Source organism: Molossus molossus, unplaced genomic scaffold, assembly GCF_014108415.1.
Source record: "Molossus molossus isolate mMolMol1 unplaced genomic scaffold, mMolMol1.p scaffold_m16_p_17, whole genome shotgun sequence".
NCBI lineage: Eukaryota > Metazoa > Chordata > Mammalia > Chiroptera > Molossidae > Molossus > Molossus molossus.
In genome coordinates, this window is record NW_023425352.1 from 8,469,651 (window position 1) to 8,484,308 (window position 14,658).

Below are 14,658 nucleotides of genomic sequence, written 5' to 3' on the forward strand. Positions count from 1 at the left end.
GATGAGCTGGGGGTGGCCAAGGGCTGAGGGAAAGACCAGGTGCAGAGGCCTAGAAGGGGTGAGGTTGAGGGGAAGCCTGTGGTCACTTTCCTAGTCTGGCTCTATTGACAGCAAGGCCTAGGAGGTGGCCCCAGGCAAATGCAGTGACCATCACCACACAGCTCCCGCTGGACTTCCCCCCACTTGGCACCTGATGGTCTGGTTCCTCTGAGGCTGGCCTGTGCCTCCACAGGCGAACCAGGCAACCTGAAGCTGAGGAGCAGAGAGAATCAGTGTGATGGATTGGTGACCGTCGAACACAAGGGGATGTCGGGATACGTGTGCAACCGAGAGTGGACGCTGGCAGAGGCGTCGGTGGTCTGCAGGCAGCTGGGCTGTGGCCCCGCTGTCGGCGCCCCCAAGTACGTCCCGCTGCCTGGAGAGAAGATGCAGCCTTTGCTCCACAACGTGTCCTGCAGGGGTGACGAGTCCACCCTCTGGGAGTGCAGCCTCGGGGCGTGGACGCAGGCCCAGTGCCCGCATGAGTGGATGGTGGTGGCACTGTGCAAGAGTAAGTCAGCGCAGGAGGGTGAGTCGGGAGGAGGAGTCCCGGGACGGGGGGAGGGGGGAGGCAGGCGTGTCCGTGGGCTCCCTGGGTGGGCTCCTTTTGGGCACAGGAGCCAGCCTGACTCCTCTAGGAGGGCCCAGTCTCTCTTGGCAGTTCCTTGTCCTCGCAAGGCACTGTTCTCGGTGCTGAGGCTGCAGCTGTGAATAACCAGGCACCTTCCTGCTGCGGGAGCCTGGGCTCCCCAGGCAGAGACAGAGACTAAACCAACCAACCAGTGGAACAGCCTCTGGAATGAGGAGCAGAAAGCGGACAGAGGAGTGGGGAGGGGACCGCTTGGCCTTCCAGACACTTGAGGAGGCCTGGAGGGCCAACGTGCGTATCTAATCAGTTCTGACTCAAGTGACTGGGAGGTCTGTCCTGAGGGTGTTCAGCTGTCGTGGGCACTTCAGTGAGAGCTCCTGAGGCCCTCATAGCGTCCTGCCATCGAAGCAAACCCATTGCTTCGGTTGTGGGGTGCAGATGCCTTTTCGAACATGATTAAGGTTGTCAGGAGCATAAAGTAGCACATGACACCAGGCTTGGGCCCCTCTGAGTGGGGTCCTTCTGAGCGAGGGGCCTTTTGTGACTGCCTCATCAGAAAGCTGTGCCTCCTCTGAGGGGTGTCTCTGGGGCTGTGACCCCTAGCCTAGGGCAGAGTGCCTAGAAGGAGCTGCCGTGCCCAAGTGGACATGTGTGGTCGTGAAGACAGGCCACTGGTTCCGAGTGACTGTGGGGACAGCGGAAGGTGCAGCACCTGAGTTGGCTTGTGCTTTGCAGATGGTACTTTCCGGGAAATCCGGCTGGTGAAGGGCCGAAGCCCCTGCTCGGGACTCCCCGAGATCAGGAACGAGAACAGAGTGGACCGCCTCTGTGGGCTGCACAAGGAGGAGGCCACCGTGTTCTGCCGGGAACTGGGCTGTGGTCCTGCCCTCCAGGCTGCCCGTCAAGATGTGGCCGCTGGCGGGAAGTACATGACATGCCAGGGCACCGAGCCCACCATTCGAAACTGCAGACTCAACAACAACCTCCGCAGCGGCTGCAACTTCCAGCAAGATGCAGAGGTGGTCTGTTCAGGTGAGGCCGCCTCGCCTGGCTCCCTTCTCCCCTCGGACATCTTTGCCGCTTGCTGCATCGGAGGAGAGGGAGCAGGCTGGGGAAGGAGGGGAGGAGGAGAGGAAAGAATGCTGCCTTGAAAAGATGACCAACTTCAGCTTTGGACGGAGACCTGGAGGCCAGAGCACAGAAAGTGCTCCAGGGTGGCTCATGGCAGGTGGGGGTGCTCAGAGCCCCGGGGGAGGGGGGGGGCCCTGGCTGTCCTGCAGCATCTGTGCGGTTTAGCTGCAGCTGCGGGGGTGAGTCATGCCCTCCCAGCACTGTCAGAGGTGTGAGAGTGAACTGCCCTCATCCTTCCTACAATTAGGGCAGGCTAGAGTGAAGTGAACGGTGCTCCTTGGTGCCCCCAAGAGGGCAGTGCTCCGTGGCCTGAGGGTGGCCTGACATTGCCTCCAAGATTATACAGGGCCTTGATGCCACCACCCTGGACATGCAGGGGCTGTGTGACGTGTGTGCATGGGTACCTGCAGCAGGTGACCCTAACCTCTGACCTTGGGGAAGCAACCCCTGCTCTGTTCTGTGTGCAGGGCGGATGGGCCTCTGGCCGTCAGTTTTGTCCAGTGCTTGGCAGACCCACTGCCTAGATACAGAGGACCTCCTCTGGCTGGAGCCTCCTGTGGGCCAGGGTGGTGGCTCCAGGCTGAGCTGTTTACCTGGGAACACCTGCCCCTAACTGGTCATTTGTCTCCTCCTCTAGGACACACTGAGGCCCGGCTGGTGGCTGGTGAGCACCCCTGTGCTGGGCGTCTGGAGGTGAGGCGTGGCCTGACCTGGGGCACCATCTGTGACGATGACCTGGACCAGGCCACGGCCCACGTGGTGTGTCGGGAGCTGCAGTGTGGCATGGCCGTGTCCATGCCCCGGGGTGCCCACTTTGGCCAGGGCTCTGGGTTTGTGTGGACAGAGGCCTTCCACTGTGTGGGCAACGAGTCCCTGTTATTCCACTGCCGTCGGGGACCTGGGCACCAGTGTGGGCACGGCCAGGATGCTGGGCTCAGGTGCTCAGGTGAGGCCAGAAGGGTGGGTTCTGAGGCTCACCCCTGCCTGCTTTTCTGCCTCCCTTCCTCTGGGACTCCACCTGGGTGCTCCAACCCCAAGCGCAAAGGTCCTCCAGCCAGGAGGGTGTCCTGTTCTGGTAGAGGAGTGTGCTGCTGTGGGTTGAGGGGTGAGAAGGAGGAAGGCAGGGATCTGCTCGTAGAGGAAGGCTCTACCCCCACGCCCCACCCCAAGGCCAGACCACAGAGTGTGAGCTTTTCTGCACAGAGGTGTGAGCCAGTGCTGAGCCTGAACTGGTAAGAGCCGGGCTACAGCTCGGTGGCCACCACACTGGGTGTAGAGAAAGAAATTGCCCCTTGCTGGGTCTTCCGGTCAAAGGGAGCCTGACACCCCCTTCCCACAGAGTTCCGGCTGGTCAACGGCAGCAGCAGCTGTGAGGGGCGTGTGGAGGTCCAGGTTCAGGGGGCCTGGGCACCCCTTTGTGCCCACCGCTGGGACTTAGCAGACGCCACCGTCCTCTGCCACCAGCTCAACTGTGGCAGCGCGGTGGCCACACCTCCAGGAGGCCAGTTTGGGCACGGGGATGCTCCCATCTGGCCCGACAGGTTTCACTGTGTTGGGACGGAGCCCTATTTGTGGAATTGCCCGGTGAGAACGCTGGGGGCCCGAGCCTGTGCCCCAGGGAGCTCAGCCTCCGTGGTCTGCTCAGGTGGGTCAGCCAGAGCGATGGACAGAGGGGCTGAGAGTGGGTGAATCTGGGGGAGGAGGCAGTCCTCTCCCTTTTACAGGCCTAGGGTCCCCCCACACCCCGCCAGCCCCTCCCACGCCCCGCCTCTCTCCCCAGGTCTCCCCCACGCCCTGCAGCTGAGGGACGGACACAGCCGCTGCGATGGCCGCGTGGAGGTGTCTGTGGACGGCGTGTGGGGCCGCGTCCTGGACGATGCGTGGGACCTGCACGGCGCAGGCGTCGTGTGCCGGCAGCTGGGGTGCGGGGAGGCCGAGCTCGCTTACGACGCGCCCGCGGCAGGGCGAGGGCCGCGCAGGGTGGGCCTGAGCCGCGTGCGCTGTCTGGGCAACGAGACGCGCCTGACCCAGTGCACTGTGTCTGCGTCCCCAATGGTGCCCGCGGGGGCCTCTCGGGACGCGGGCGTCGTGTGCTCAGGTGAGTGGGGACCCTGAACCCCGTCCCATCCGCCTGGGAGCTCGGGCGCCCTGACTCGGTCTCTCCGCAGGGAGCCTCCGGGTTCGGCTGGCTGCGGGGCCCGACCGCTGTGCGGGGCGCGTGGAGGTGCTCCACAGGGGCACGTGGGGCACGGTGTGCGACGACGGCTGGGACCTGCGGGACGCGCACGTGGTCTGCCGGCAGCTGGGCTGCGGCCGCGCCCTCAGGGCCCCGGGCGCCGCACACTTCGGGGCGGGGGCCGGGCGCATCTGGATGGATGAGCTGGGCTGCAGTGGCAATGAGTCTGCGCTGTGGCAGTGCCCGTCGCGGGGCTGGGGCCAGCACGACTGTGGGCACAAGGAGGACGCCGGAGTCTTCTGTTCAGGTCGGTCTTGTTAGCTGAATTCTTTCATGGGGCAGTTGGGTGTCCGATGGTCGTGGTGTCTCCGTGGGTAACCATGCACACTGGCTCTTTGCGGGTTCACTCATATTTCCAGGGTCTCCCCTCTTCCCGGTATGGAGCACTCCACAATGGATCTTGCCCTCTGGCTCCAGGGATCTTGCATGACAAAGCACCTTTCTTTGTTTGCGGAGGTGGAGGGGTTGGGGGTTGGGGGTGGGAGGGTTGGAGAGGAGGTCTGCTCCTTTGGTGCTGGTGGTCCTGGATGTGCAATGCCCAAGGTGTCTCTCCCCTTCTCCGAAGCTCACCTCCCACTCCTGAGTTTCCCTGTGTCATATCTTTGGATGCATATTTTGGTGTGCTGCAGGACTTTTTCTAGAGTATTTTTAGGTTTTTAGCTCAAACATATCTGAGGTTTTTTATGCAGCTCTTATCTGGGTGTGATGGTTGTTGAGTGACAGAATTTTGTCATTGATTGGGGGTGTGAGCCCGTGAGTGTTGTCAGTGGCTCCGCCTCCCCAGACATCTCCGGGTGCCCTCCAGAGTGGGGTTGGGTGTCCAAGAGAACTCTTCTTATTGATTTCGGTTTCTATTGTGCTTTAGGCAAGTTTTCCTCAAGACGCCTGAAATGATTGCATCTATTTCAATCATTGTGTTTCTTTCTAAATAACACTGAGGTTCATTGTTTTGCATTTCCCCGCGTGCTCTCTGGAAGCGTTTCCCCAGGTGGTGTCCATGTCAGTGGTTTGCTGTTCTGTCAGTTCTGGTGTAGTTCTTGGACGTCCGCTTCAGTTCGTCGTGTTTTCAATGTGCCTGCAGTTCTTCCTCCGTCGGTGGACTCCTTCAGGCAGCTGCTGCTGCTGCGGAGGACGGGCTGTTGGCAGGGCCGGGGTGCTCTCTTTCTGTTAGGACCGAGCTTGGCAGCAGGGTTTCACCAGCAAGAGGCCTGGCGTGGGACAGCGCCGTCACTCTTGCCCCATTCATTCAGTTGGCCAGAGTCTTGAAACCAGCCCAGATTGGGTGGGTGGGCAGTAAGCTCATTCATTGCAAGGGGCACGGACACAGGCAGATCTTTGTGGCCACTTTGGTAATCTATCACGGATGTATTTGCTTCTTGTGTTTTCTCTAATTAGTTAGTTAATTAGTTAATTAGTTCTTAATTAGTTATGACTCCGTCATATGCAATTCATACCCAACTTTCTTCATTGATCCTGGAATATAGGTATTTTTGATGTATTACAAGCCCTCGCAATATAATTTTAAAGGATTGTCTCATACTCTGTTAAGTGGCAATATTTAGTTCCCCTGTTGGAATTACATTGGTCAAGCGTGTTATGACAGTCTGTGGACACTGGCCAGCCTGGACTGATGCCATGTCCAAACATGGCACTCTAGGCTAATTCTTTTTATTTATTTATTGTTACAATCACTGCTAAATTGATCCTCTTATGCAAAAAGATTATTCTGTATTTTGAGTAATTTCCAGGAATGGGTTTCTGGACAATCAGCTGGCATACCTGCTAAGATGTTACAACTGGGAATTAACTCTGGTTACCTTTTGCTAAAACTGCTGCCTGCATCCTTGGAGGTGGGAGGTTGTTGTGGGGACGCATGGTCGATGCCAGGGCCTCTCTGGGTCAGATGGCTTTGAGTGGCATCCGTCTTAGTGCTGGAGCCCCTCATTTTGGCCTCCTCCTCCAGAGATTTCCCCTGACCTGACTGTGCTTGTCTTCCAGGGTCAGTGGCCCTGAGGCTCCAAGGTGGCACCCAACACTGTGCTGGGTGGCTGAAGGTGTTCTACAATGGTACTTGGGGCGCCGTGTGCAGTAACGCCCTGAGAGACATCTCCATGTCCGTCATTTGCAAGCAGCTGGGCTGCGGGGAGCAGGGCTGGCTGGAGGACAAGCCCGACCACACTGACCGAGGCATCTCCTGGGTGGACAATATCGAGTGCCGCAGGCTGAAAAACTTTACGCTGTGGCAGTGCCCTTCAGCCCCATGGCATCCACGCTCCTGTGCCCGTGGAGAGGAAGTCTGGATCACCTGTGCAGGTGGGCCCCTGGCAGTCTCTGGGGGCCTGGAGGGGGCTTCCATATCCTGACAGGTCACCCCCAGGGCTGGGGGTCCCATTGACCCATGGCTGGGGGTCCAGGGATCACTTGGGCTCCACAAACTTCCCTCTGAAGCTTTTCAGGGCATTTACTCTGGAACGGCTGCTGTTTCATCCAATAGGATTGTCGGAGAAAACAACGCAGGATTCCGGGGAGACCCTCAACTGCTCATCCACCCAGAGCTGCCCAGGTACTCCTCTGTCAGTCCATCTGTCCACTCCTCATTCCTGTCCTGCCCCGCAGTGACCACAGTCCCCTTTTCCAGAGGAGGGCACGGTGCGCGTGCGTGGGGGCGAGGACCGCTGCTCCGGCCGCGTGGAGCTCTGGCACGCCGGCTCGTGGGGCACCGTGTGCGACGATTCCTGGGACCTGGCAGATGCAGAGGTCGTGTGCCGCCAACTGGGCTGTGGCAGGGCCATCAGCGCTCTGGCGGGGGCTGCCTTTGGTCCAGGCTCAGGGCCCGTGTGGCTGGACGAGGTGGGGTGCCGGGGCAGTGAGGCATCCCTGTGGGGCTGCCCGGCAGAGCCTTGGGGACATGCAGACTGCGGGCACAAGGAAGACGCGGGTGTGCGCTGTTCCCGTGAGTGGGAGGGAGGCGAGGAGGGTGTTGTTGGGGGCTGGGGCAAGGGGTGCCAGGAGGGTTCCCCTGGAGTGTCCCACCACCGTGGGTGCTCCCAGACCTGGCCCTGAGGCTGCCCCTTCGCTGGGTCCCTCTGGGTGTTGGGGCACAGGCTGCCTCCGTCGGGAGAGGGGGGTCCAATGACATGACAAGCTCTGGCTGAGTGGGTGGGGCTGGGACGCTGCTCAGAGGGTCTGGGCTGCTCAGGGCTACGGCTGCTCTTCCTTGTTCTAAGTTCGGGCTGTTTCTCCTGCAGGTGACAGGGGAACCACAGTCCTGCCACCAGAACCAGGTAGGTGTGCTCTTCCCAAGGCCCCAATTCACACCCTCCTGTCTGACCCTGGCCCGGAGGAGCCCTGCAAGGGGGTCGCATGGAGGGGCGCCCTGGAATCTCCTGTGGACACCTGTGCCTCAGTCCAGGGGAGGGGCCAGGGTCAGCAAGGGCACGCCCACAGGGCTGGAGACACCCACTCGGAGGAACGTTGCTGTTCGTCCTCGTGGCAGCCTGTGGAGAGCCCTGGGGGGGACAGCAGGCCCGGCCCTGCCCACCTACTTCCCTGGGGTCTTTGCCTCGCCAGCGGGAGCTTTTGGCTTCAGTATGCTGTGGCCTCTTGGAAACTGTGATGTGTCCAAAGCATAGGGGAGGGCAGTGGGCTGTCAGGACCATAAGAGCCGCTCTCCCGGCCCCTCCCTTCTGTGCCTTCCCTCTTGTTTCAGAGCTATGTGACCTTAGGGGGTCATCTCTCCTCTTAGGGGGTGCCCCTCCCCCTCCCCAGAGACTGAGGTGGTCCAGGCCCAAGGTCACAATTCCCCAGGCTGTACAGCCACTCAGGGAAGACCCGCCTCTCACTGTCCCTACAGACCCTCCCCTGGCCCCACTACCTCCCCTCAAAGCTGGGACCCTGCCCATGATCTTCTGCTTCATCCTGGGCACTCTCCTGGGCACCGTCTCCCTGGTGCTGGGGGTGCAGTGGTGCCGCCGCAGAGGATTCTGCAAGGGTAGGTGGTAGGCATGGCCAGTGAGGGTGACGCAGGGCCCTGGGGATGGGAAGGCTGGGGGGCACACCCTGAGGTCCCAGCCCATTTCAGGCCCTCTCTGTCCTGGTCAGTGCCCTGCATGCTGGGTCCCACCTGGATTCCCCTGTGGGGACTTGTCTGTGACCCACAACTTGTTGGGGACCCTTAGCTTGGCTCTGCTTCTGAGAGGAGCTGGATGAGAAGATATGTACGCCCAGGGCTGCCTGGGTACGGGGAGAGGCCCAAGGGTCCCCATTCCTGTGTCATCTGTGTAGCTGGGGAGCTCTCTGATCTCGGGTACCCGGGAAAGTATGTCCCTTGTGGGGGGATGTTGCTCTTGATGGAAACTGAGGCAGGAGGAGCTGAGGGTCGGGAGGGTCCTGGCCCGAATGAGAAACCCCAGCAGCTGCGGGCGTAGGAGCGTCAGGACTAGGGGTTCTGCTGTGGCCTCTGCAGGTTCTGGAATGTCGGAGAATCTGCCCTCGGAAGCTGTTTATGAGGACATCGGAGCTGTCGCCATGGGGGACAAGGTCGAGGGGCCCAGTACATCCCAGGACCTGGTGCTGACAGAGGATTACGACGATGCCTGGGAGCCAGAGCGCGGCCCCGAGGAGCAGGAGGAGGAGCAGGAGCAGGAGCAGGGGACAGCCCTGAGCCCCGAGGGTGTGCACCTGTGCGCTGTGGTGTCCGCCGTGTCTGTCGTGCTTGTCATGCTGTACTGTGCCTATGTCCAGGCCTCTGCTCTGGCCAGCACCTACATTTAAAGAACCTGAGAGCCCCTCTGTGTCCGTCACCCTCACTGCTGTCACCGGCTCGGGCGCTGATACCTGGCAGTGCCTTCAGAGTTGCTCGTTACGCTGGAATCTAATGGGAAGATGTGGAGTTTACGGAGGGCCCTAGGTTTTTATTTTTAATCTGTTTTTATTAATTTTTTAGGGAGAGGGGAAGGGACAGGGAGAAACATCAATGAGAAATATTTATTGGCTGCCTCCTGCACGCCTTCTACTAGGGATCAAACTGGCATGTACCTGACCAGGAATCGAACCAGTAACCTCTTGGTGCATGAGTTGTCGCTCAATCCACTGAGCCACACCGCCTGGGCATGGGCCCTAGATTTTTTTAAAATATGATTTTATTGATTTTTTTAGGGAGAGAGAGATAGAAACTTTTTTTTTTTTTAATCCTCACCCGAGGACATTTTTGCACTTATCTTCAGATAGAGCGGGAGGGGGAGAGTGGGGAAGAGAGAGAGAGAGACACCGATGTGAGAGAGAGACATTGACTGGTTGCCACCCACACGACCTCAACTGGGGCCGGGGACACACTGTAACCGAGGTACGTGCCCTTAGCGGGAACTGAACCCGAGACTCTGGTCCACGGGATGACGCTCTAACCGCTGAGTCAAACTGGCCAGGGCAAGAGATAGGAACTTTGATGTGAGAGAGATACATCAACTGGCTGCCTCCTGCACGTCCCCCACCGGGGATCGAGCCTGCAACCCAGGCATGGGCCCTGACTCCAACCAGGACCTCTCAGCCCATGGGACGATGCCCCATCCACTGAGCCACGTCAGCTGGGCGGGCCTGAGATTTTTATTTGGGTTACTCTTCATGGCTGTGCAGAGTCCTTCTAAGACCTTGTTTCCAGTCGGCTTCAGGGCGGCCTGAGCAGATGGTGGGAGGAGACACGGTGTGAGCACCACTTTACCCCAACCCACTATCTAGTCTTGTCTGGCCCCTCTTGCTTCGAGATGCAACGACAGACCAGGCCCCGAAGTCCTGGGGCTCTGAGGACTCGCTGAGGACCCAATGCATGTCTCTCTCCTTAAGTCCAGGTGGGCTCCTTGCGGCCGGGCCCCGAGCTCAGGCTGGGACGGAAGACTGCAGTCGGCCCCTCTGCAGGGTGTGATGACCGTCAGCTGGCCATGGGGGCCACCAGCAAGGCTCCTGGGGGCCTTCATTTTCCTAATTTCTAAAAAAGATGTTATTAAACACCCTTTGAACTCATTCGTTCATCTCATAACAATCCTCAGACATCCACTGTGGCCCAGGTTCTGTTTTTGGCCCTCTCTCTGCCTCACCCTGGTCTGATGTGGGCTTGGAGTGTTTTCAACTGTCCTCGCCCACAGCCTTTTGCCTGCAGGTTCTACGGGTGTGGGGTGGGGCTCCCTATGAACCAGCTCCTGGCCACCCTCTTTTCATCTGCAGACAGCCCTCCACCTGGCTCAGGTGCCAGAATCCCCAACACTCAAAGCTGCCCTGCACTGATGACCCACCAAGCCCTTTGTGACCACACTCACTCTGACCACACCCTCTGGAAAGTGTTTCTCTGTATCCTCTTCCCTGTGTGGGCCTGGGATAGGTTTGCACATGATCACACCCACCCATGTGATCTCTGCTGACACCCACTCTCCCATGCAAAACTCTAGCAAAGGCCAGGTTTAATCATCCTGGGGGTCTCCCAGTGACGGCAGCGATTTCCATCCACCTTTCAGGGTTCCCCTTGGTCTGGCCAGCCTGCTGGGGGTTTCTCCCCTATGCCCACACCCCTGGGCTGTAGGGGAGGCACAGGGGCGTGACTTCAAGGACCACTATCTGCGGAAGATGAATTTGAAGGTCCCTTTTGGACAGGAAGCCCCGATGAAGGAGATGGGGTGACGTCCAGAGGTTGGACAGGGCCTCTGGGGTGAAGTGGGTGAGGAAGGCTAGTTGCCAAGTCCTGGGATGTGGCTGGAACAGCTCCGACAGAGCCTTGGGGGACGAGAAGGGATGTCCTGAATGTCTGGGCCACACACAGGGACCTCCCTCTGGCCTCACGAAGTGGCCAGCCTGGCTTGCGGGTGCATGCTGGGTGTTCCTTAGCTGGGAGCCCGGCGAGGTGCAGCCAGGCTGAGGTTTGGGAGGACCTGGAGCCTCAGCCCAGAGGGTCCTGCCAACAGGGTCCTTCTCTGGAAATCCACACTGGTCTGAAGACCTGAGCTGCCCTCTCTTAAACTGCTTCTCTTTTGGAAAGTAACTTTTCACTGATGGTATTCTGATTCGAAAATAATACACATTATTATAAATTTAAAAACGCATAGAAGCAAGAAAGAAAATGGAAATATACTCTTCTATCACTCAGAAATGAATACATCAACTCTTTGGTTTATATCCACTGAGAACCTTTCTTTGAACAGATGCGCAGATATAAGCTGGAGTTACAGTAACGCACCGGAGCACGTTCTGTGCTTCCTGTGTTTCCCACCTAAAAGACGCAGCTACCGTGCGCACGTGTCCGCATTGGCACTTTAGATGGCTTTCTAGTATTCCTTCCTCCGGGTCTTCCAGCAAGTAGTTGCTCCTCTCCCGTTGGGCATGAGGCCGCTTTCCCAGGGCTCCATCCTCACAGAGAGAGGTGTTTGCGTTCTTTACTGTTGCTGGTCACAGGTCATGCATGTCTTTAACGGCTTTGGTCAAATTACTGTGTCACAATGGAACGACCCTTGTTCATCGATACCCCCGTGTGAGGCAGAGAAAAGCACGTTTCTCACGGAGCCTGTTCCTGGCTCCGAGGTGGTCGCTTGTCCTCGAGTCTCACAGCTAGGTCCGCGGGACGTCCAGCCTGGGCCTCGCCACATGCTTCAGGCGCTGTCGGCTTAGGCCTGGTGGGTGGGTGTCTGCTCCACGGGACAGACGATGACACTGATTCACGGGAGGCGGGTGGAGGCACCGGCTTCCTTCTCAGAACAGCTCCGCACTGAGCTGGAGTCCACCTCCTGCACCTGGACGGAGCGCCCACGCTTGTGCCTGGGGGGCACAGCAGCAGAGGTGACCAGGATGACATCGTCCCCTCTGAGGCTGTGGCCCCTCCTTCTGGCCTGTCGGACCCTCCCTGCAGGTGAATGCTATTGTCCCGAGGACTGAGGGCTCTGAGGATGGTCCACCAAGGGAGGGGACAGCATCACATGGGGTGTCATCCTGGGAGTCTCAGCCGAGGCCCCAGAGGGCAGGGCTGTCTCAGCCCTTTGCAGCCAAGTGACCATGACCCATGTATGGGAAAGGCCAAGTCCCCAATTCTGTGACGATTCCACAGAAAGTGGTCCTTAGACATTCACTTTGTTAACATTTCACTTCATAAATGTCATCAACGCCATCAAAATCAAGTGTGAGAAAACATGAAGAAATTGACATGAAGAGTACAAATCAGGATGGAAAGTGAAAATTAGATCTTGAATTTTTGAAACTTCTGGACAGAGTGTTCTCGGGCACGCCACGAACGAGCTCCCTGTGTTCCTGCCCCGAGGCCCCAACGCCGGTCCAGCTCAGTGGGCTGCAGGGCGCGGTGTGTGGGGACCAATGGGGCCGGCCCCAGGCAGAGGTCATCTGCAGGCAACTGGGCTGCAGCAGCGCCCACGTGGCACCCACGTGCGTGGCGTGGCCCCAGGAGATGCGGCAGGGCGTGTGGTGCCAGGGCACAGAGACCTCCCTCTGGAGCTGCGCCCCAGGCCGTCGGACGTGCATCGTGCATTGGAGCCCCCATTGCTCAGGTAGGCAGTCTTTGTGAGGAGTGGGCGTGTGAGCAGCCCCCCCGGTGGAAGCCCGTGACTCCAGAACTGTGACCTTCAGACCCTCGTCGCATTGCCATGGCCCCACGTGAGGAATACCTGTGCCTTCCCAGCTGGGGTTGTGCACCCAGGCCAGCTCTTTCTGGGTTCAGTCGACGCCTCCCGCCAGTGCTCAGGCGTTGGCCCAAGGGTGACTGCGCGGCCTCCTGGCGTAAAGGGGCCCTGTCTCCTCCTCCCTGGCCCCTCTGCTCGGCGGGGGCTGCAGTGTGCCAAAGCTCCAGAAGCCGAAGAGCTTGGAGCTCATCCCTGCCGTCCACTCTTGGAGGCCTTCAAGGACAGGGCAGCAGGGAGGGGGTGCAGCTGCTCCCCCTCCCTTCCGCAGGGGTCCTGGGTGGGAAGGAAGGGCCTCTGCAGACAAACCCTGGGCTCTGCCCCCCAAGGCCACCCCCTCTGTCCGGGTGGGTGCCCCAGACCAGCGGGGCTCAGGTGAGCAGCAGGGCAGGCTCCTGTGCTGTCTGCAGGTGGGAAGCTGGCGACAGTGGGCTCAGCGGAGAAGACAGTCCCTGTGCAGGGACCTGTGAGATCAGATGGACCGAAGGCTCTGTCCTTTGCACGAGGAGGAGACAAGTGCAGGGGTCTGGGGGGTGGCCCAGTGCTCCAGGAATCTAGACCCCACCTCATCGGGGGCTCTGGGGGCTAAGGACCTAAGGTCGTGACCTGCCAGGGACAGAGTCCAGCACCTTCAACTCCCGGTTCAACCTGAACTTTCAGGACCAGTGCGACCTTCTGACAGGTCATGTGTTCAGGTAGGAATACCCACTCTGAGAGGGAGGCATCGCCCTCAGCTGTGCTTGGGGGACAGAAGGGGACATTCACTGTCTGAAGGAGAGGTGGGGAGTTTGTCCACTCCCTGCCCCGGGAGGGACAGCGACTTGGAGTGTCTGGAGGACTTTGCTTCTCTTCTGGTGGCCCAGTCCCCTGGGGAGACGTCCCTCTCCGGTGACAGATCCTGCAGAGGGCTGACTGCATGTACGAGGTGCCGCTAGGCGCTGGGGTTTACAACTGACAGGCTATCAAAGTGCTGGCCAGACACACAGGCCGAGTCTGGGGACGGGCCAATGACACAGACGTGGGCCCTGGGCCCACTTTTCCTAGCTCGGTGGAGCCCCAGGGGGCAGGAAATGAGTGTTTGCCATCTGAATCTGAGTGAGATGCCCAGGGATGAAGGTCCTCCCAGCCTGCAGGTCTCCAGGTGTCCCAGTGCCCTCCTCGGGACCCCCAGGTGGTTCTGGTCCTCCTGTCCTTCCTCCCTGAGACGAGCAGGCTGGTGGGTCACTTCGCCAGAGGCCTACAAAGCTCCTGCCCTGCCCATGAGGGGCTGTTTCAGTGCAATGGCAGCCCCCACAGGCCAAGCAGAGAGATACATACACCCACCAGGGTCCCGATGGCCAGCGTGGTAGAAACCGGTGGAAACTCAAAACTGATGTTGGGGTTCCTGGCGTGGGGTTTCACGTAGAGTGCGTGGCCTTTTACTGGCCAAACAGAGTGACTTAGACATTAGTCAGCCTCAGGTCTCTGGGACTCTAAGCTGAACCCTGGAAGATCCCACCTGGAAACCACATAAGGCTCACTGGGCGGCCGCGTCTAGCTCTCCTGAGGACAGGTGGTGCCCAGGGGCAGGAGGGCACTGAGGGGCCTGGTCCCTTCACTGCAGCCTCCCAGGCCCTGTCCAGACATTCTGCCCTTTGCTGCCTGAGTGGGGTCCCCACCTGGAAGGCCAGGGAGGAGCCCCAGGGTGAGGAGGACCGGTGTGGTCAGGGTGGCCATGGCAGGTGTGACTGTGTTCCCAGCTCCGCAGGCCAGGTGGGGTGGGTCTAGCAGGTGGGAACCTCAGCAGGGGTGGGGGTGGTACTTGGGCTGAAGCTCACAGCCTCTGTGTCCTCACCTGGAGGACGAGTGTGACAGAACCAGGCATGTGCTATGACCGGATGATTGAGGAGCCCCAATATCCAGATGCTTGGAAGTCTGTCAAGTGTTTTTGGTGATATTTCTATGCTTTCCTAACAAGGAGAAAGCATCAGGCCAGAGCACTCGTGATGAGTCAGATATGG

General features: G+C 59.4%; 1 protein-coding gene across 1 annotated transcript; it reads left to right on the forward strand.

Annotated features, from left to right (window-relative positions):
- Positions 1 to 306: 306 nt before the first annotated feature.
- Positions 307 to 8,768, forward strand: LOC118632685 (scavenger receptor cysteine-rich domain-containing protein SCART1-like). Its single transcript, XM_036265916.1, has 11 exons — positions 307 to 550; positions 1,364 to 1,660; positions 2,397 to 2,719; positions 3,101 to 3,404; positions 3,540 to 3,857; positions 3,928 to 4,242; positions 5,994 to 6,308; positions 6,490 to 6,558; positions 6,634 to 6,948; positions 7,849 to 7,986; positions 8,461 to 8,768. Exons 1-11 carry the CDS (start codon positions 307 to 309, stop codon positions 8,766 to 8,768), a joined length of 2,946 nt encoding a protein of 981 aa, XP_036121809.1.
- Positions 8,769 to 14,658: the final 5,890 nt, after the last annotated feature.

Coding starts and splice junctions, on each gene's coding strand:
- LOC118632685 (XM_036265916.1), top strand. CDS start 307: ATGTCGGGATACGTGTGCAACCGAGAGTGGACGCTGGCAGAGGCGTCG. Junction 2,720..3,100: donor GCTCAGGTGAGGCCAGAAGG/GTGGGTTCTGAG, acceptor CTTCCCACAGAG/TTCCGGCTGGTCAACGGCAG. Junction 6,949..7,848: donor CGCGGGTGTGCGCTGTTCCC/GTGAGTGGGAGG, acceptor CTGTCCCTACAG/ACCCTCCCCTGGCCCCACTA.